We start from the raw sequence: 22,721 nt of genomic DNA, 5'->3' as shown, positions 1-22,721 counted from the left end.
TTTTAAGGAGCAGCTATTTCTAAATGACAGTTGAATGTATGTGCAGCATAGTCTTGTCTGCCCTGATCTCAGTGGAAATAAGAAGAGACACAGGTATTTTGCCCCTTACCGTTTTTGTTGTTCTGTCACATTTCTCCTTGTTCAGAGGTGTTTACTGTAATCCATGCAAGGAGAAAGCTGCTGTTCTCCCACAGCGCAGAGAGTTTTTGCTCTCTCTGTCACTACAATGCCCAAAAGCACAAACCGTGCAGGCCTTGGTTTCGTACCCGTTGTAGAGATCCACTTTGTTTGTCTCCAAGATTGCCATGGTAGTACATAAATGACCCCCCAGTGCTTCTTCCTGCACTGTGGAATTGATTTCTCTTGACTTGGCAAGTGAAGCTCCGATAGGTACGTCTGGTCCATTCCCTGCGGGACGCAGAGTGGCACGGACAAAAGTGGGAGAAGCGCTGACAGCTTTAAAGCTTTAGAAGTGGTAATAGGAGAGGCATGAGAAGACTTTTATAAGTCACTTTCTCCCACACCATGTTATGAAGCCAACTAATTCCCATGCAGTGCATGCTCATGAGGCCAACTGCCACTTCTACTGTTGAATCCATGAATAAGTGCTTGCTCTGCACGGAGATGAGTGCTGTTCCCATATGCTGGGTTTTATTTTGTAGACAGAACAGTTGACACACTTTTTGTCTCACAGATCAGAGTGCAGGGCATGTTGGTGTAAAGACAAATTATGCAGGGTAGGTACCTTTGTGTTTCTCATTTAGAATTTTAAGTTAGTATTTTTGAATAGTGATGGGTGCTTTGGCAGTTTTTAAATACATTTCATATGTAGAAAAATAATGTTTGTTTATATTTCATTTAGCAAGTGGAACAAGATGTAAACTTAAAAGTAGTGAGGATAAATGTAGTATGCACAATGCCCCCGGCATATTCACCCACACTTTGTTCTTTTTCTCTCCTTCTCCTTGTTCACATATATGCACAGTACATGTGAGCGCACACATATGCAGACATTTGATGCATGGCTTTTATTAGTGCATTTGCCATTGATTGATTAGTACTTAGTATTAGTACTTCTTCTATTGATTGATTGCAGATGAAGTGACTATTTGACCTTTAATTATGAGCCTTGCTATTGAAAATGACATTGAGCTATGGCTTCACATAATCCATCTGGAAAGCCCGACATGATGCCATTCCCTGGAGTTCATTCAGTGAGAAAAGAAGAGGCCTCAAGGAAGTGCAAAGCTATCAGTGTGGTTCATCTAAAAAAAATACTGCAGAGTTGTTGCTTGCACTTACACAAAAGTTGGGGCCAAGCATGCAACGCTGTTTTATTTTTTGTAGATTGAATTGCTATCTAGAAGTTACAACTGAAATTTAAAATGCAGCATTGTCAAAAAGTAATTTTACTGCAGATCTTTGTATTTATTATGTAAAAATATTTTACCAGCAGAAAATGGATTATTGCGACCTATTTTGGCTACCATAAGTGCAAATATCAGCACTGTGAGTATAATGGACGGCAGTTTTTGTAATTTTTTTTTTAGAAAAAAAAAACTTATGAAATTAGTATATTGTTTGTGATGCACAGTGCATTTTTCTTCATTTGGATTTAAGAATATAGTAGTTCTTCTATCATCCAATTCTTAAAGAAAAGCAATCAAAGCTTCTAGTGTGCAAAATACTTTCAGAAAAGGATTATTTTTGCAAATAAAAGCAAAGTCAAAGCTCTAACTTTCCTTTAAAATATGTGTATTAATTTCAGTCAGCATTTTTTTTAATTAATCTTCTTATTGCATGAATGCAGCAGGTATAGCTTATACCTGAACAATTCTTAAAAGCCTGGTGTAATGCACAAGTGGATTCACAGACAACTCTTATTTTCTGCAGGCAGATCATTTAGGCCACAGATTTATCAGCTCTTTCTTTCTTTCTTTCTTTCCCTGAGATCTCCAGCTGCATATTGCTTCTCATGCTCACAAAAACATCCAACTTGCTCATAAATACCTGGAGTTCTATCATGTTTTCTACAGAAATCTCTTTACAAGTGTTTTGGGGGTAGATAATATTTTTGTACAGGCTAAACCATGATCATTGAGTATTAGCTATGTTTTTGCATCATCTGGTTTATTGAGTACCTGAGCTCTATGAATACTGTACTAATGAAGAGTAGACTCTTACTGTCTGGTGATAGTCACCTCTCTCCTTTAGACAGAAAAATGCCGAAGTGTGCTAACTTGTGTTAAAATTAAATCTCCCTGATTTTTAAAAGATGACATTTCTTGATAATTTTGTAAGAGGCAGTAAAATTGGTGCTGAGTTACTCACCATAAGTGAATATTCAGGCCAAACCCTGTCAAACCTGTGGTATTCTTGAAATGTGCTGGCTTTGCCTGCTCTCCAGCAGAGGATTGCCTTTAAGGCAGTGATTCATCAGGGTGCTTACCATGGCTAGCTCTGAGCATGTGAATGGTTACACTAGAGATCTGGAAAGTTATCCTGGTTAACTGCTCCCCCAAAGTTTTCAAGAGTACGTTTTTTCAAGGCTGTCTTTTCAACTTCCAAATTTTCCTGTAATTGATGAGCAAGAGACATTACCGCTGGCCTCATGTCACCCCTTCTAATGTTATTAGTGTTTGAAATCTTATGTTTTCTTACATGTTCAAGACTCAGTCTCATTTCTTACCTGAGTATCTGGTAGAGTGATGCAAGCGAAAATTATCTGGCTACTACTTTGCCTTGAGTTGGTGAGGATGACCTTTCCGAAGATGGGAAGCTGGTGGGAAGAATATGCTTGGAAGAAGGAGTTCCCAGGGAAGACTTTGCTTGGGCTAGTGTGTACCCCTGACTTGTGCCGAAGAGTTAGAAGTACCCTGTTGATGCCGTTCCTGCTTCTGAATTCCAGGGATGTTAGTGCCTGCTGGTCCCTCCCGAGTTGTTACTGTGGCCCACCTCTCTGCTCTTGCCTACAAGTGCAGGGGATATTTCCTTGCGTTCTGAATGGCATGTAGAGGAGAAACTGTTCTGAATAGGGGCTGATAAATGGCATATGCCTCCTTTGGCTGTAGTACTTGATTCTTTAGGGCAAAATGAAAGATTTTTCTCTTTAGTCTTTGCCCAGCAGTTGCTTTCAAGAACATGCAAGTGGTTGGCTGGGTTTCTTCTGGCACTAGGATTTTCATTTTCTCTATCTATTTTCTCTATCTCTATGAATCTCTAACGGATTCCTACTACATGAGATGGAAAGGGGAGACCAGGAGCACCTGGATCCACGGCTTGGTAGCCTAACTAGAGAGCAGGTAGATTGCTGCTCCTAGCTCATCTATTTTTTTAGAACCAGCTAATTCTGGTTCTTACCAAGCAAGATTAACAAACAGGTTGCTATCATGTCCTTAGCTTGTCAGCTTTCTCACTGGGCTCCCAAGGAAGCCTGAGAGATTTGGTTGTTTTCATCATGGCTGCCAGTTCAGAATAACAGCAAAATCAGATTTAGTATCATTTTTTTTTGTGATTGGAAATAGTGCAAATGTTTCCTACTTGCACAGTCTACCTGGCCCACCCCCGCTGAGATGCCATGTTGCATGTGCACAGCATTTCTGTAATACTAAACTCACCGCTTCCTTGATGGGAACGCTGCATGAGGAGTCAAGCTGAGCGGGCTGTGGTTGCTGGGATAGGCTGTGCTGGAGCTGCTCTTTTTTTCTTTTTTCTTTTTTTTTTCTTTTTTCTTTTTTTTTTCCTTTTTTCTTTTTTCTTTCCTTTTTTCTTTCCTTTTTTCTTTTTTCTTTTTCCTTTTTTTTCTTTTTTCTTTTTCTTTTTTTTCCTTTTTTCCTTCTTTTCTTTTTTCCTTCCTTTTCTTTTTTCCTTCCTTTTCTTTTTTCCTTCCTTTTCTTTTTTCCTTCCTTTTCTTTTTTCCTTCCTTTTCTTTTTTCCTTCCTTTTCTTTTTTCCTTCTTTTCTTTTTTCCTTCTTTTCTTTTCCTCTACTTTCCTTGCTATACTTCCAGGAAGGTGATACACGTAAAAGTAGGAAATACTGAGTCAAATGAGTTCTACCTTTCTAGCTGCTTTCGTTCACAGAGTACCTGAATCCCTGATGGTTTTTCTATCACACGATTCACATTATAGCATGTCTACTATATTGCAGTTTACTGAGTGGTGACCTCTCTGTGATCCCAGAAGGGGAAATACTAGCGGAAAATGGGGAATCTCCTTTCCTTTCTGACCTGAAACATATGTTTCTTTGATTAGACTTTGAATGTGGCAAGAAATTCTGTAGCAGCTCCCAGGGCTTCCTTTTCATCTGTATACTCTGCCAGTAGTAGGTTTTTTATTAATATTTAGAAAGTTTGCCTCCAGCAGTACTAAAATGTGCATCAGAGGACAACAGTTGTTTACTGTGTTTGAACTGAAGAATCTCACCCAGGAGATCTCATTCACTTGAAGTTTACATCTCTCAATCTTGACTTGCAGAAAGAGATCGATGAATAACAATTGTCATTTCAGAGTTGCACCTCTCCAATTATTTATTTGGTTGTGTGTCTTCCCAGATGTACACATAATTGGATCAGACATTAAAAACCAGATTGCAGGTTTTTAATGACAGCAAGGTCATACCTCCTTACAATAAAAAAAATAAACACACATATCCAGCTGCAAAATGATAATGACACAAAAGCCTTCTCCACCCTCCCTCCCTACCAAAAACAGTTAAAGTTAATTTATCTACTTTAAGAAACTACATTATACTCAGCAGACAGCTGACAGGTTACCCTGGGGAAGATCCACATTTGGACATGACTCTTTTTTTTTTTTTTTTTTTTTTTTTTTTTTACCTCAAGCTGGCAGAGGCTACAAGTGTCACCCATACTAAAGCTGTCGAGTATTGAAGATGATGTTGAGTCTCCCTGAGAGATTTGCTTCTACATGTGCTGCGCTCAGTGCACCTTTTGGCAGCCAGTCTGAGCTGTCGACTCCAGACACTTAAAAAAAAAAAAAAAAAAAAGTGGGAGTAAAGATTTTATAAAGCAGTATCACCACCAGAAATTAACAACTGAGTGATCTTATTGCAGGCCAGGCTTGGAATCTGGAATAGGTGTCATCACCCAGTGCATGCACATAATCTAGAATCCTAGAGTTTTAGGATGGGAAGTTGTAGCCCTCTAATTCTAGATGAAATGATGCTGTTATTTCAAAATGTCTCCTTATATGGCTGGAACAGTGAAGCTTTTCTGGCTTTGCAACTTCTTTCTTCAGCACAAAAAATCCAGGTGGCAAAGAATTAAGGAAAAAAATTACGTTAGTATTCCTGAAAGAAAAAATCTTTTTTTTTTTCCTTATGAAAAGAAGTAATTGTTTTCTTGTTTCACCGTTTATAATAAATTTCTTATTTCACAGTTTCCTTTGCTTCAAGTCTTAAAGAGAAAAAAAAAGGCTTTTAGTTAAAAAATATGAGTGAACAGTTTGGAACATAATCTTTTCCTTCTTGAGTTTACAAATATAGTAAGGGCAATTATCAAATACATCTATAACTACTTTTCTAATGGTAGATAGAATCAAAATCCACATATTCAAAACTTCTATGCTGAGAGCGCTCTTAGCCTCAGTTATGTGAGGAAAGGGTAGTAATATAGTAATAAACTCTGTTTCATGTTTTTAGGACATCAGTCTCCTTCACAGATTTCCATTTAGTTTGTGAGTCTAACATATTAAACCTTCAAAAGTATTGGCTAAAAGAATTATAGAGGAAGGAGGAAGTGTTTAGATTTCATTGCATTTGTTTGCACAAGCTTAGATATTGCTGGTGAGTTACAAGGAAGAAGTTATCCTAGGCCTGCAGTGTCTTAGCTCTGTAAAGAGTGACTTGATATCCAAGCAATAAAGAAAGCTCTGAAGTGCTGCGATAGGCTTACTGCATTCCAGTGCCTGCACTGTGGTCCCAAATAACGGATAAATCACATTTTAAAAATGTCTCATGGTGGTTCAATTCATTCTCGAATATCCTGTTATCTAATTATTACTATGGTGTTGTCAGACAGCTGAGGTGTTGTGGAGTTGAAGGCACTAGTGTTGGTTTGTTGGTGTTAAATGTTTCATTGTTAGCAGCTGGTGAGATGGTGTGTGTTGCTCATTAAACATCACTTCCAATCTGAATGCACCTCCTGAAAATTCAGAAATAGATCAAACTATATGTTCTTTCTCTTTCTCCCATCTTTTTCGTTTTTATTTACTTAAAATTTTGATGGTATCAAGATGTGCTGTTTCCTAGTAACTGTGCTTACATTGCACAGTTACAGCTGATGTCTGTGCAGTTTCTCATTTCAGTACCTGAAGAACTAAAAAAGAATAGAAGAATTAGGAAAAAGTGTGCAAAGCATATTAGATTTTCTCCTGTTTGAATTTTTGTTAAAGTTAGGACAGAAGAAATACCTTATTCTTTGTTTCTTCTCCTCCTCTTACTTTATTATTAGACCAGGCCAGTCTTTTAAAACTTAGTGTGGGTCTCAGGCAGCTAGTATCTCAGATGGCGAAATTCATGCAGCCTAGTGTAACTGTTTGGCCAATGCGATATAATCACATCCCTCACTGATTTAGGACCAAGTCCCTCCAGTAATTCTAGTGCCTCAAAGGAAGAAAGTCATTTAGTGTAGGGCAAGGAACTGTTGAATATTCCAGTAAATTATTGTCCTTTCTCAGTGAGTGAGATGAAGGTGAAAATGTTGAAGATCAGGATCTATGTAGTAACTGACCAGGATTGTCCTCCATTCAGCAATTTTACCCTGCATCCTTTCCAGGCTTCTTTAATCTCTCACCATTCCCTTTTAAAATCTCCTCCTTAGATGTTTCTATTTTTACCACTTCATTAGCTTGTTTTTTCTTTCCCTCACACTTAAAATTGAGCTGAAATGTGAAAATATACTGAGAAAATAGTCTTATTATTAATGAAAATATTTTAAGCACAAATCTTCATGCTGACTTCCTTGTGGGCAAGCGGGAAGGGGAATGTAGTCTCAACTGCTGCATGTTCTAAACAGAGCAGATCCTTTCGAATCAGACAAGTGTCTGACTTTTCTGACACTGTCTTTGCCAGAGTAAGTACAGAAAAATCCTGCTCTGGGAGCTTAGGCACAAGGTTTAATGCAGTATATACCCACATTGACAGGCCTCTTCTCAGTTTTTAAAAAAATGCTATTTGACCTACTAATGTTCTTTTCACATCAACCCCCGAGATGAACCTTCGGAAAGACATAGTAGCATGGAGAGGGTCAGAGAAGCAGCCGCATGACAGCAGCTTCCTCTTACATATTGCACTTGGAGATGGTGACAATTGAGATTTCTGAAAGATATAGATGAGTAGAAAAGAGCAGTGAAAATCCACTGGCTAAGGTGTTTCTTTTAAGTATTTGCACTGCCCGTATATGACAGTTGCTTTTCATTCTAATTTCCTGAATGACTTTTAGTTCCATAGCCCTAGTGTTGACCTCTCTGTTTTATACCAATTCTCTTTTTCTAAGAAGAAATGCTAGAGCATCTTGTGATTTGAAATGTGTTTCAGTAATGTAAGCAATAAAATTTTAAGATAAATTGTTTGTTATGCAGACATTTAAGGGGGAAAAGCCTATGCCATAAAGCACGTAAGTAGAGCATCTAGCAGTAATTCTGCTTTGGGTGAGGGAGATAATAGCCTAGGTTTTGATGGTAATAAAAATGTTCTGTTAAGTTCTCTGAAACCATCGCAATGTGATAGAAAATAGGAAATGATGAAACACTGCTTTGAGGGAAGCTTACAAATTCAGAGAGCATAAAATAAACATATTAAAGCAGAAAAAAAAATGAGTTCCAATACTTATTGTTTTATCACTTCCATCGTGGGTATAGGATAAAAGAAAACCCTTACTAGCTTGTTAGAAGAAGAAAGCTCTTACTTGAAGTTCTTACTTGGCAGATGTCAGTTGAAAGCTCTGCTAAGGAATATGCTGCAGTGTCAAACTCTGTTGGGTAATTTTAGACAAATGTGTCATGTGTGACATGGAAATATGGCATGCTGTACATTAGTGATTTCCCAAGTGTTTGGATCAGGTAGTAATGTGCTGAGAAAGTGCTCTTTATCTCTCCACACTGTGTACTTGTATAGCAGTGGGGAAAAGCTTTTGGTAGAAATTACTTTAGTCAGAAAAAGAATCCATTTACAATATGTGCCTTCTAACATCCTTCAGACAATGCATTGTATTAAAGAGGCATTTTTTGATTAATGTTTTATAAACATTTTTCAGCATGACAGCTTAAAGTCCCTGTAAAATTGTAAATGCGTGCATAGTGCTCACTTCCATAAAGTCAAATGCCATCTCATAAAGTCTAGTTGGATTCTGTCAGCCACAGTGACACAGAATTGGTACCTCAGAGCATTAAAATTAATTTGTTTCATTTATATTACTGCAGTGATAGTTAGATGAAAAGAGTCCTATATTTAAATTCTCTTAAAAATACCTTCAAATCTTTTAGGATTTTTTATTATTATTGTTTTACTGTTAACTAAATGTAGTGAAGTGCAGCATAATATTTTCAGGGGTCTTTTAGAAAGATGACGACCAAATGTCAAAGTGGCAAAGGGAAGCAGGGGATGTAGGAAGTTGTACTGAGTGCAAAGCTGCAAGAAGGATGAACAGCTTTCACTTGAGCGGGTTCCTAGGCAAGCAGCGGCCTTAGATCTGGGCTAACCGGCAGCCTTGGAGCCAAACTGCTGCGCTCTGGAGCAAGGGAGAGCGAATAGGGCTTTCTTGTAGCAGTCCTCGGGAGCAGTCCTCGTGCTCCTCCTTGCTATTGCTGCAATTCTTGGAGGAAAGAGAAGCAGCTTTTGCTCTTGCTGGCTTTTCAGGTGTGCCAGCTTCTTATGTGAAAGGAGGAAAATGATAATATACTCCTGGTCCCGGCCTACCCCACTTTTCTTCATTACTGTACCTCTGCTGGGAGTTCAGTTGTTTTGGTGGAAGTCCTCACCATTTACCCTACTGCAAGTGAGAGCAGAACTGAAGGTCTTGGGGAGCCAAAACAACCAAGCTAGGAGCATGGGGGCAGAGAAGATGAGCAAAAAGAGAGAGAAAATACAAATGGTGAGAAAGGGCAAGAGAGCCTGTGAATGCAAGAGCTAAAGTGCAATGAGGGAACATGGGTGAGCATTGCTAGGAGGCGCGCGAGGGAGAAACTAGAGGCAAACAGGAGAAACTCAGGGTGAAAAAGCTGGGAATATCAATGATCTTGTTTGTAAGGGATATTTGTGGAATGATCTGAGTCTTCTCTCCCTTCTGCTGCTCCTCCTTTAAGTGTGGTGAGATGCAGTTTTCTCACCCACCTGTTTCCTCATCCATTGCGGGGAATGGAGCGGAGCCCCAGCTGGCACCCAGCTTGGTCAGTCCCGCTCCCAGCAACAGGGCTCTGCAAAGCAGTTGGGCAGCTCCACACCTTGTTGCACCCCTGCTCTGAGTGAAGCTGCCCAGGCCGGCAGCATGTGGCAGCGACATCGGTTTGGGTAAAAGGTGAGGGCATTTGGTAGCGGAGCAGAACCGAGCAGCTGGAAAACTATAACTTGAATGGCTGCCTGTCAAATGAGTCCTTGGGCCATGACAGCGGCCCTAAAACTTAGCAAAATACGTACATATATTATACACACACACACACACACACACACACACATATATATATAAAACTGATAGCGCCAGTGTTCGTCTTTCAGTGTCAATCAGGATGAAGACTATGAAGTCAGTGCAATTACCCTCTAGTGCAGTTGAGCCAGATTAAGTGACTCTGTGAAATCAAAACATACTTTTTATTTTTTATTTATACACACGAATGCAGAATATCACCTTAATGCTCCAGCTTGCAAAGGCAGGGAAAAAAGAAGGAGCAACTGTATACTTTGAGTAAGCTTAACAGAATTGTAACTAAGCTAATGATTTGGTTTGGTTTATAATATATGTGATTTGATGTGATTAAAAATTGTGCTTGACTAATACAGCCCTATCATGTTCCGTTAGCGCTGGAAGCAATGGGCCAGATGAGCCAGAAAGTAGTGGACAGCCCAAAATAAAGATCCTGGTCATTTTTGCTTAGTCCTTTCTGGCTATCAGAAAGTTTTACACCTATCTCACTATTTTTTTAAATAGTTTTGTTATAGCAGCACCAGTTCATGTCACTGATATTTCAATCAGTGTTTCTGTTACAGCTTCTATTAACACTGGATCTTTACCTCATCTTGAAAATATGTTTCAGGTCAAGACTTAGATCAGCCCTTTGGCTATTCTTTTGGCTGGGTTTCACTTTTCCCCCCTCCCGTCCCCTTTTCTCCCCCCCCCCGCCTCTTTTTCTACCCTTTTTTTTTATATATATATCTTTTACAAACGCTTGCACTTCAATAGAGGAAAGAAAATCTGTTACAATAGACTTTTCATAATTAAGAATTTGCATGAGTCTCAGTTATCTCTGTTAAAATCCTTTGGTTCTTTCATATTGGACATTTGGAAAGCATTAACAATCATACTGATACTTGAAATTACTATGTATTACTGTGGAAAAGTTTAGAGAATATTTTTAAAAATAAATAAAATTCCAATGCTGTTTTGTGTTTAGCTTTGTGTTACCATTACTGACATGGAGTATTTGAGGAGGCTGCGGTGCGTGAATCTGTCATGAAATATTTTCCAAGAGTGTTGCATATTAACTGCAATTACAGAAATTGCAGTGTGGAAAGCACATAAAAAGGGGAAAAGACTTCTTACAAGTTTTTTTTTTCCATTAAACTAATGCTAACCTTCAAAAAGCATTACTACTACTTTTTACCAGTTAGTTTTCCTAGTAAATAATAGGAACTGTAATTGCACATTAGTGGCTCAGAAAAACCAGTTGTCGTCATATGTATTTAAATAAACTGCGAATTAAGAACCTCTTTCTACACGGTGATCTAATTATATTGTCATACTAATTATAGTATTTTGTATTTATATTTGACAACTTTAATTTTCTTTTCATAGTTTACTGAAATAGCTTTCCTCTAGAGAAAATTTACCTTTTAGTCTAGATTTTTCTTTTTTTTCCTTCCTGTCCAGAGCATGTATATTAATTTAAAGATGGTCTCGGTCACTTTCAGTCTATTCTGTTCATGTCTGTGCCATTAGTTTTCTGTATGTCTTGGGTTAGTCACTTTTGTATTCTCTGATTCTCTGTACAAGTCCTGTTCAGTTTACTAAAGAGTTTTTGGACCTACAGATGAAACTGCCAAAATACCAGGTACTTAAGAGCCTATACACAGCATGTTCATAAGTTGAGAATCTAGATTATTTTTGTGCAGGTAGAGAATAAAAAAGGTTCCCCTGGCCTGAAGTTCAGACTAGGAAACAAGTAATAAGACCATTATCTGTTTACCAAAACAGTGCAATGGACATTTGAAATAAATTACACTCTTTAATGTAATGGAAATGCCCATTTAATTTTTATCCAAATACTGTCTATTCCTGTGCTTCAGAAATTCGTGTTAATAAGAAGTAGCTTTATTGTTTTGGTGGTAGGTCCATGATGGCTTTTTTAGAGATAATTATTTAATAATACTGAAATTAAGTCTGCAAATCTTTATTTGATTTAGCCTTTCCCTGGAAATATCCACATAAATAAAGGCTACTGTAATGGGGACTAGATTGTTAGTGCTTTAATGTGATGAAGCTAATTAAATTAATTAAAAGAAATTGTGCTGTGGAAACACCATGAAGAACTCAACAAGCCTAGATGTGTGTCAGGGATAATGGTGCACTGGTGGAGCAGTAAATATTCAACAAATAAGTTGTTTCCTCACCTAGGGAGCAGGCAACTTTTATTAAGGGAGACCTGGAAGGATGTTGAGAAGTGAAATATACCCAAGCCTCTGTAAACACAGCAACTTTAGCTGATCTGAAACATGTACTGCTTGGGAAGTAGAGGGCATGTGCCACAGCTCAGGTTTTTATGATTGCTAAGAAAGGAAAGGCAGAGAGGAGCTCTGTGAAAACTGTCTAGTCTGCTTCACTGTGAGGTTGGTGCTGGTGGAAGACTCCTAGAATGACATTTAAATGAGGTAGACAATAAGGTATACCTCTCTTGTAGACAATACCTCTCTTGAGGTATAGCAGCCACTCTTGTTTGTGATTATCCAAACATCTGGTCAGATGAGGCAGGGATTGTTGGTGAGCTTTGCCTGCAAACATGCCTTGTGGAGCATGCTAGCCAAGTTCCATGATTTAAACATTCTTTGAACAATAATATGTTTGAAGTAAGCATAATCTGTTTCATTGCAGTAGAACAAAATCAAATATAATCTTACATGTCACTTCAACAGGTGGGAAGATTATGCATGGAAAAGTCTAATAATCAGCACTGTTGATTACAAACTCAAGCTCGCAGGAAAAATACTCTATCCCTAGTTCCAAACACTCATGTCTTCCAACATCTGGCAATTTCCAGGCTCCAGCTGCTCCCTAATTCTCCATAGGCTTGACCACTTCTTATTTTCACTCAGGTTGTTAGATCTTTTCTCTCTCTTGTTTTCTGTCTTCTGAAACATAGACATAGGCCAGAGCATGGGAGGCAGCTTACCTACCAGCAGGGAGTATGCAAGCAAAATACAATCCTTCTCCAATGGTGGAAACACCAGGGAAGGGTTGCAAGCAGGAATTAGGCAGAGTGGTGAAAGAGAGCACAGCAAGAGGAAGTAGCAAATAAAGAGTATACAAAACCCTTGTGCTATAGCAGAATGAATTTTACATCAAATGTTCACAGAAGTTTGACAGCTATCAACATAATAAAAATATCTTCTATGATATTCCCCTACTCCTTCCTTTCTGCCACTGAAATGCTTTCTCTGCAGTGGAATTTTCATCTACATTCTTCTGTTTGTTTGTTTGAAAATACTCCTGAGTCTTAATTTTGTTTCCTTTTGGGTGCTTTGGTGAAATCTCAATGCAGTATAAAATGTTTAACTGTGATTCTTGGCACAAAATCTGAGGTGAGAATCTGTGTCCTGTTTTTCTGCCTGCAGGGATTCCCATGCTGAAGATAGTGTTTGCGGGGTACGAGCACCTGTCCTTAATTTCCGTCCCCTTACTCATCTATCATCCTGCTCAGATTCTTCTTGGCAGTCTGTTGGTACCAACAATAAAATCTTGGATGGTTTCTAGACAAAAGGTAAGAATTGTTCTTACAGATGTAGAATGAAAGACTGCTCTGAGAGAGAAAAAGAAAGAAAGAAAGAAAAAAAACTAAACATGAGCCTAGCATTCTTCAAGGTTCCTTTTTGTAGATTCCAGGGTAACAATTTTTCTGTTTCTTTACCTCCTCTGTTACAGTGATAATCATAGTGGCCTGAAATTAAAAACCTTGAGCTTTAGTCCCTTGGCTTTGAAATAAATTAAGATGCGGAAGTTTAGATGTCTACAGCTAGCTCTTTTCATAGGAGGAAACATTCAAATACAAATTGTGCTCCATAGGAATGGCTCAGTCTTTCGCTAATAATCATAGCCTTGGACCTCTCTTGGGGAGATGTCCACTGTGCACTGGCATGGGAGCTTGGGGAACTGGGCAAAGCAAGGGGCCTTTGTGAACTGAAGAAGGACTGAAGTTTTCAAATGTTTCTTTACTTCATTACCCTTTATGGCAGCAAGAAGTCTGTGAGAGTCAATTTCACGCCAAAATACAGCATGGGATAACTGGTTAGGATTGTAGCCTTATAACCTAGAGCTTTTCTCAATGACATCACTGATTCAAACTCGACTTAACTCTGTACTGACTGAAAGGACTCACATCTGCCAGCCATTCTGTCACCTGTATGAAATAATTGCAATGGTTTTGGTCCAGTTCTCAGAAGAAGAGTAACCATCTCACAGGAAGATGGTCCTTACAACTGATTTTAATGCTGTCTTCAATGTTCTGAGATTATAAGGATTAAGTGGCTATGGCAACTGTGTGACCTATGTATACCATCATTCAAGGTGAAGGTCAAGATATTGTAGGAAGCCCAGTTCTACCAGTACTCTGCATTTTCCATTTGTCAGTGGAGGCATTTAAAAAAGAAATCTTCCTTGTCTTCAATTTGCATCCCAGACCAGCAGGTCATTTTATTAGCTTCACTCCACTGAAGTCACATTGCTAACTTGACTGCTAACTTCTCCAAATTTGTAATTTTGTGGGAATCTACATTCAGTTATCTGAATTGTAAAAAGCTTGGATAGCTTCGGTTTTCCAGGAATTGTGCCCAGAAATCCAGATCTTGTGAAGATAATACCCATCTCAACATTCCAAAGTTGATATCATATGTCAGTTCCTGAGACTCTGTTGGTCTGAAAGTCATGGCAATTAAAAAACCCCATCTTTTTCCAATAGAAATTATCAAGAGACATCAATAGACCTCATTAAAGATTGTGTAAGGGAAATTCTGTGCTGTCCCACCAGAAAGCCAGCCTGCAGTTGACACCGCCAGTGAAAGAGCGATCCCCGCAATGCTGGCTTCTGTTTGTCATCTCACTGCTTCCAGCTGCCGAAACAGGGAATGTGGCTGGAGCTCATCCAGGCGTCCCTGATCCTCAGGGCTCTGCTGGCCTGTTGGGGGCTGCTGTCAGTTGCTGCACATTAACACAGCCTTTGAGCAGGGCATCAGGAAAGTCAACCAGTACTAGAGAGATTTAAGGTTCACCAGCACTAGTTTCTTATTCATTAAGCATCAAATAAGCTTTCTGTGCTAATCAGACTGTAATGCAACCATAAAGCTACTTCGGGGGATCGTTGCTCTGTTGATACTGCTCCTCCACTAGGTCTTCTGTATTATTCACAAATGTTATTTTAATTACTCTTAAAAAAATCAATGAGGTTGGGTTGGGTACAGTTGCAATAAGTATAATAAAGGGTTGTGACTGGATAATGGTCTCCTGCTTTGAAAATAAACATGTCATCATCACCCTTGATGTTTATTTTCTATAAACACCTTGGCTTCACTTTGGCATCTCTCTTGCAGAGGGAGGCGGTTATCCAGTCACAGTACTCAGCTGCAGTGACATTCTTACTTAATTATGAAAGTACATGTGATCTGCTTGTATGAAATTGAATTTAAATATTTAGAGGTTTATCTACACTAAGGTATTTCTAGTCTGTAAAAATGGCAGCAGAACCTGCCAAACTACAAAGTAAAAAATTGTTTCTCCAAACAAGATGTGGAAGGATGTCTCTCTCCTAAGTCTCTTGCTGAATAATATCCCAAAGTTTAATCTCGAATGGCTAGATTTAACAGTAGTTAAATGCTGGTGTTTCTGAATGCTGGTGTTTCTGAAGGGAATATAGCCTATTTATTTTTAAAGGTTTGGATTTTTTTAAAGGATTTACATTTGTGCTAGAGTGTTTTCCACATAGCGCTTACAAGCTTTGAATGTACAATATTAAAGGTTAATATCTACAATAGAAGATCCATCAGATTTCATCTCAAACTGAAAATTGTTTGTTCAGCCAGTCCTCTAGAAATGATAGTGTCTCACCCACTGAGCAAGGTTAGTCTGTCAGGGCATCTTCCCACAAAAGCCAAGGGAAATAGAGGTTACAAATGGCAGGAACTTCCCCTCCCTGACCAAATCCCCTGGCTGCAGAAAATGCCATTCTCACATGATGCTCAGCAGGGTGTTCAGCACCTCACATGATTGCAGATAGCAGCTGCAGAAATATCCTAGGGGATTAGGTGACCCTCCGGTAACCAGTTTGTTGAAAACCCCTCCTACTCCCCATTCTTTCCCTGAAGAGCTTCATACCAGGTTAAAGGCTAAATGCAAACTTCCATGTACTCACTGCTCCCCACCTCCAGGTGCATTTCCTGTGCAGCCTGTGCTGCTCCTCTGCCATAGGACAGAGGCACAAGGAAGTACTGAGCTCTTCCTGTGCCCTTTTCCAGGGCATGTCAAAGAGGTGACACAGTACATGGGAGCCACTGAGAACCAAAATCTTTTAAGTCAACCACACATGAGCCCTAAGTTGAGAGACACCTCTTCCTGCTGCATTAGAGGCACGATCACCTATCCCTTGAGCTATGCCTCTGTCATACACTGAATAGTTCATCTACCTTAATTGCCAGACCTGAGAGGAACACAGAGCTGGATATTGCCATTAAAGGCATGTGATTACTCTTCTCAGTGTCAAGTATGCAGCAAGGGGGAAGGTAAGCTACAAGCACTCCAGATGTCACCTGGAATAAGATTATCTCGGACTTTGACTTACTATTACCTTTTCTCTGCAAGGAGGGCACAAACATTGCAGGTGCCTGACATTCACCACTGCAGCAGTAACTCTGCTCTGAGCCAGCTGTGAGCCATGTCGAAGGAGCCAGAAAGCACAAAGATGCTTGCAAAAGTTTTCTTCACGGTCTTTCCCTAACTAGGTCAGAAGCTGTTGCATCTGTGCCGCAGGGGCGTGTGTTGAGTGTGGTCCCAACAATTGCTTTCTAAAGGACATCTGAGACTTGGCTTCCCCCCGCAGCAATAATTTCTGATGTTTCCTTGTTAAGGCTACCTCTATACGAGGAGGTTGTGCTGGGCTACCAGAGAGCAAGTACCACTGCAAAGCCTGGATCAGTATGAAACCTGGAGTGGACTGTCAGCTGCACACTGCTACCTCTCTCCATCTTGCAGGAGGACACAGAGCGCTGTGTTGCTACTAAAATAAAGAGCTTGTCTTTTTTTTCTTTTTTTTTTTTTTTTAAGAGTTCAAAAAAGTGACTGTTTTTCTCTACTGTTCACAGGCACTGAAGTTAACCAGGCAGCCCAAAGCACCCGTGAAGGTATAACGATGGAGGTGGCCCGTGTCCCAGCGAATGTATATATGTACTATACTGTACACACAGACAAATGAGACAACTGGGTATCTGTGAATGTTGCTTCAGTGCATATTTTATTTTTATATATGCATATACATATATATATATATATATATATAAAAGATACCTGTTTAAGTGCCTTACAAATACGTTTTCTGGCAAAAACATTGTTTCCAGAAGCCACTTTGATGGTTACTGCAAGAGGTTGTATAGTATTTTGGAGTCCTTTAATTTTTATTTTTCTAACTGAGTGAATGGTCATAACTACCAGCTGTCTTTCTTCCATGCCCCTGCTTTGAAACCAGGGTGCAGCAGCCGTAAGTTTCTATTTTAAACTAGCCAAATGACCAGGAACCTATCCCACTGCTGGCCTACCCTGAGGAAGAGCTTTCTGAAGGTTTTCTTCAAGGTTGACTTGAATTGTGTGATTCTGTTACACTCCCTAGTCATATGACTGTGACATGCCTTTTTCTTCTGAGTTTGTGTATTCTCAGCATGGGGCCATCCATTGGATAGAAGCTGAGAAGCATGAATTATTTGCATTTGTTGACACAGTTGTCTAGACATTCCTTCAAAGTTAATGTTTTTTCAAGAAAATTCTTTCAATTTCATTGTATGATATTGTGCCATTGTATATCTTAAATGCCTCATAAGCTTCAAAGAAATGGTCTGGTGCTTGGGTTATGAGTGAAGTATTTGTGTTTGCAGCTAGGACATCTTTTTTATTTTTTTTTTCCTTTCCCTTCCACCAGTGCAATGCACAGAAGTCTGCAGTGACAGCATTTGGGATGCTCATATTTAAACAGCATCTTCATTGTAGTAAACCAAGCTAAGTTTTTTATACTGCCGCATGGTAATGAATAACAGCTTGCGCAGACGAGCAAGTTGAACATTATTTTTTTGCCAATTAAAGGGATCCTTATAGTAACAAAGAACACTACCTTAGTTAATTTGATAATCAATGAGAACTTTTTTAAAAAATCAGGTGTTGCTATTTATAATGATTCTTTTTAAAAAAAAAAAAAATATGAAATACTATTTGTGCAAGTAAAGAGAAAGAAACACAGGCAAATGTTTAGACACAGAGCCAGCCCCGCATCTTATCCAAGAGATTAAGGCTTCAGAAGAGTGCACTAGTCAGGACTCTTGAGATGTACCCATCTGCAAAAATTGTGCTGGCAATTGTGCACTAAGACATTAAAAGGAATGAAAGAAATAGGTCAAACAGGGATTGATTTAAGTGCAGAATTGTCTTGTGTGTCGTGGTTAACATTGCACTGAGTTGCACCATTAACTGCAGATGCCTTGGAGCAGATCTTCAGCAGATGTAAATTATCATAGCACTGATAACGCTATAGATATTTACACAAGCCAGTATTTTTTCTGTGAGAATGGGCACCTGCAACTTTTATCCCTTTACCTTAGTGAAAAGAATCATGTTTGGTTTATCCAGTTTGTTAATGCTAATTTAACAGCTAGAGATAGTTAGTTAGCAATCAGCAGAGCTTTAAGCAATGGTCAGTGCAAAGTGGCTCTTTTGCCACCTTTTGCCACCTATATGAGAAATTACCAAGGGTTGACAGTGAAGCCTTGTTCAAAATCATGATCACCGATTGTAAGGAAAGTGCATAGCAAAAGTACGTGATGTGATAATGTTTTGAATTCTTTCCACGGAGAGGAATGGGCCTGGGTGCAGCGAGGCTGTGTGAGGGCTGAGAGGTGCCTCCTGCCACCAGTCTGCTCCAGGGCTGCGCTCTGTTCTCACAGGCTGGGGGGCAGAGGACGGCGAGCCGGGGGCTCGCAGTGTGGGTCCGGGTGTCCCTGGGGAGCAGGCGTGCCTCCACCAACAGCCCAGCCCACGAGGTCATTAGAGAGAACAACATGTACGTTCTTGGCCCGAATTAAGGGTTCCCCTTCTTAAGTAGGCTACCTAGAAATTGGCTCCATGTATGTGTCAAAATTCCTTTGTCTGTGCTTAAAAACCTGACCAGAGCAGAGAGCCCTGATGCCAGGCACTTTCCCTCTGTGCTGAATCTCCCTGATTCCCTGAATCCCTCCTGAATTTTCAGAGCATGTAAAGACCTAATCCCAGTCCTACTGAAATCTGTGAAGTGCTCTGTTGGTTTTAAATGGCAAAGGAGTAAGACCAAGGAGAGTGCTGGGTTTTTCTTTTTTCTTTTTATTTTTAATATGCAGACAGGATTCAAGCATAGAGTTATTTCTTCCACTTCTGTGGTTGTGTCTATGCCAAGTAGTCAATACACTGCAAATACTCTTACTGAGCTACCTCTGAGTACTGAATCTCCTGTTTTCAGTACACCCAACAACTTGCTTAAATTCCATGGCAAACATCCTTTTTTTTCTTTGCTAAATATTTTCTGTGCTTAAGACTATTTCAAACTATTTTAAGAGAGAGTTTTGTTAGGTCTTTGCTTATTTCTTGGGGCAGCCTAAATGTTACATATATTTTTTCTTAAACCTAAATGAATGTTGGAGGTGTTGATCCGGAGGGAATATAAAGCAAAACTGAAATACATTTTTTAAATACTTAATGAAACTTAATTATTCATATCAATTCTGCTATGTTTGAAGACTGTTAAGCTGTTAGTTCTATGCCTTCCTATTATGCATTTGTCTTTATTAAACAGAATGGTTTTGAATCTAATTTTGTTAGTAAGAAGAAAAGATACAATTCCGTTTCCCCCCTAGGTCAACTTTTTACTTCTGTTACCTGAAGTTTTGTTCTTTTGCAGATAAAACTTTTAATTTCTTTGCTTGTCCACTTCAAAGAATATATGTTAACTGTATAAACATACTTTATCAACTAAATTTGGGGAAAGAAGGCCCTCTTTCTCTACTGTTTCTTTCAGATGGATATAGAAAGCTTTAAAGAGTTGTACATTTTTTAAAAAGTGAGAATCAGAGAAAATCATGATCAGATAATCAGAGAGTCAGAGAAAATTATGATTAGATGAAACATAATTGAATAGCAACATTTTAAAAGTAGAGGATTAAAAGAGTTCTAAATGTTTCCAGTTTCTTAGTTCTTTTAACTGAGAGACATCTAATATTGATCATATTTAGACAAAACTAGTGTCAAATGAGAATGTTGTCCCATGTTCAAACATCACAATTTTCTTGATCATTAACACTTCTTAGCTTTTACATATCTATAATCCCATATAATCATCAGGGGAAAAAAAAAAAGCTTTAAAACAGTGAAACACTTCAGAGTTCAAAGGGATTCTCAGCACTTTTGTGTTGGGTTCCTCAAACATTTCCACTCCCCTTCTGGGCTCTATATTGCGAAGCGCAATCCTCCAGCAATAGGTCCGAGACAAATGACCTCCTACATATTTAAAATCAAGACCTATACCATATGATTTTTTTTATATATATCCTTTACTTAGCTTGAGTAGTCTATATGACAGAAAAGCCACAGTCCCAGCAGAAGCTGGACAGCTGTGGTTTTTTTTACAGACCAAAAGGAGAATAATCCAGTAGTTTGATTTTATGAAAATACAGACCTGTATGTTATCCTGGCAGTCAGGGAAAGAGGAGCCTGTTTTGTAACATGTTCCCTTGTCATTATTTTCATCTTCAGTTTTATGTGTGTGTGGTTTTCTATGGAAATATCTTGACAGCAGGAGGTTAGAAAGCAAGATGAAATATTGTGTTTCTGCCAGCACATATATTTATGTGTTAAGCGCATACGTGCATAATATCCGAGCAGGTGTATGTGTAGAAATCACTAGTAAGGACCAAGTCCCTGGTACACATTTTTTGCAAGTCTGCATATGGAGAAAGAATTACTTTTCTGATGTTATTCTGATATTAAAAATGAAATTTCAAATACTGAATTGTGTTTTGTATTGAATCGTAATATCATACAGAAGCTCTGCAGCAGATGATCGCAGTATTGTATTTTTAAAATGGAGACTGTTTTGCACCTAAATAGATGTTGATGCATTCAGGAAATACAGTGTGGTAAGAGGCTAAATCACGGTTTATCCATTTTGTAGTAATTCAGTTGCATTTATACTACTATTTTTATAAAATGCTAGAAACAAATACAGTCCTTGCAAACACGCCAAATAGACACGAAACTAAATTCTGCCCTTAGCTGCATTGCACATCTCCAAGGAAAGGGCTGTTAAGATGTAGAATAGCCTCCCTAGGGAGGCTGTTTGAAAAGCCCTGCTATTGTTCTAACAATGCACTCTGATAATGCAGCGTATGAAGAGGGTAAATGAAGAGTATTTTACTTTACATTTGATAGCTTGCCCTTTCCAGCAGGTAACAGACCTAATCTCTCTTGTCCCTTCTTCGGTAGGTGGCCCCCAATCTCCTAGATCAAAACTACAGCATCAGATTAGAACAGTGTCAGAAGAGGTGGCACTGTCTCCTCTTTGTGGTTTTCTTGCCTGAACCACAGATCCCTTGTGGTCATTATAATATAAGCTCTTTTGAGGATGCACTCAATTACATTTTCTAAAGTTTTTGTGTACAGTTCCTCTAAAATTCTCATACCACGGAGAACACTCTGCAAGACGGTAAGTAAGCTTCTTGAGTAGTGCAGACAAGCGCTCTCCAGTGTCTTTAGGTTTTCAGGACTGGGAAAAAGCAGTGCCGGGGAATACAGGTGTAAGGCACTGCTCCAGTCAGGTCTGCTTCCCACTGGGATCTAGAGCTGTAGCAGAGGTCATGAAACCAACCTTTGAATTGCTTTCTTGCCAGGAAGGTGGAGAGAGAGATCTTCAGTGAGAAGTGAAATTAAATTTGTTAGTGATTAAAAGGACAAGAGAGATGTGTTGGAAGCATTTGGTGCCAATGAGACCTCTCAGCTGCTCCCCTAAGCAAATTGCAGTCTCAGTGGAATATCAGCTTCTCAGCCCATCAAATTGCAGTAATTGAGTCTAGAGCTGATCAGAGCATGAGTCACCGCTTAATTTTCTCATCAGTGGAGGCCAAATTTTCACAATATTTTTAGATGCATTTCCTCAGAGATCTCTGCCAGCCAGTGACCTATAGAGCAGAGTGACAACGAAATGAGCAAAAGCTGCGGTTGAATCAGACTCTGCTGTCTGCCACCTACCTACCGACTGCAATTTTGGGCAGAGAGGGCAGGTAGATCAAAGGCCTTGTCATTGTTACAGGGAAAAGAACCCCGCTGAGTTGATTCCAAAACCTGCATTTGCTAAATGAAACATATTCTTAGACGTTAGTACTCTTCCTGAATCCCTGAGCACTGGGGCTCAGCTCACCTAAGAAAAAAAATACAGAAGCCAATGCCAGCTCTCGCTGAAAAGTAAGGTAATAAAGGAGAGCTGAGTGCCTACTAAAATAACCTGTTAACTCTTAGAATATCTAGTAGGTCCAGATCAACTCAGATTCTGCGTATCCCAGACTGAAAGCAGGAATGTCTTTAAAAATTGATGGTAATCCTTGTTCGAAGAGACAGAGGATACTTAACAGCTGCAGCGTGTGGAAGAGGCAGCGCATCTCCGAAGGGTCCTGTGCTGGTGCGTATTGCCTGCTCTTTGCTTGTGTTCCAACTTGACACCTGGCACAATCATTTTTCACTCAGTTAATCATAAGAGAAGAACTGGTTTGGGTGGCATCCTCTGTGGTGGGCTCCATCTAGTATGATCGTAACAAAATCAAGGGCTTGCAGATGTTAGCATGCAGGTGTTAGTTCATTTCTGTAAGAGAAAAAATACTTATGTTATCCTATGAAAAGGTTTCAAATTGTAAGGGAAATCAGTTGTCTTAAGAAAAAAACATGGGCCGTCTTGAAGGAAAGATGATTTCATTGATATGATTAAAAAATTATAGAGGTCATGTGAGAACTGGCCT

At 39.2% G+C, this 22,721-nt stretch overlaps 1 protein-coding gene across 1 annotated transcript in view; it reads left to right on the top strand.

The window, feature by feature from the left end:
* Positions 1-17,391, top strand: part of SLC10A7 (solute carrier family 10 member 7) — a 125,560-nt gene extending 108,169 nt beyond the window's left edge. Inside the window, exons 11-12 of the mRNA XM_088526582.1 lie at positions 13,059-13,204; positions 16,791-17,391. Coding sequence (XP_088382708.1) covers positions 13,059-13,204; positions 16,791-16,835 — 191 coding nt within the window. The 3' untranslated portion in view covers positions 16,836-17,391. The remainder of the gene's footprint in view (positions 1-13,058; positions 13,205-16,790) is intronic.
* The last annotated feature ends 5,330 nt before the right edge of the window (positions 17,392-22,721 follow it).

Source organism: Tinamus guttatus, unplaced genomic scaffold (genome assembly GCF_059628265.1).
Source record: "Tinamus guttatus ecotype Peru unplaced genomic scaffold, ASM5962826v1 Tinamus_guttatus_pri_ptg000247l, whole genome shotgun sequence".
Taxonomy (NCBI): domain Eukaryota; kingdom Metazoa; phylum Chordata; class Aves; order Tinamiformes; family Tinamidae; genus Tinamus; species Tinamus guttatus.
Note: the sequence above shows the minus strand (reverse complement) of the source record. Positions and strands in the feature narration are given on the sequence as shown.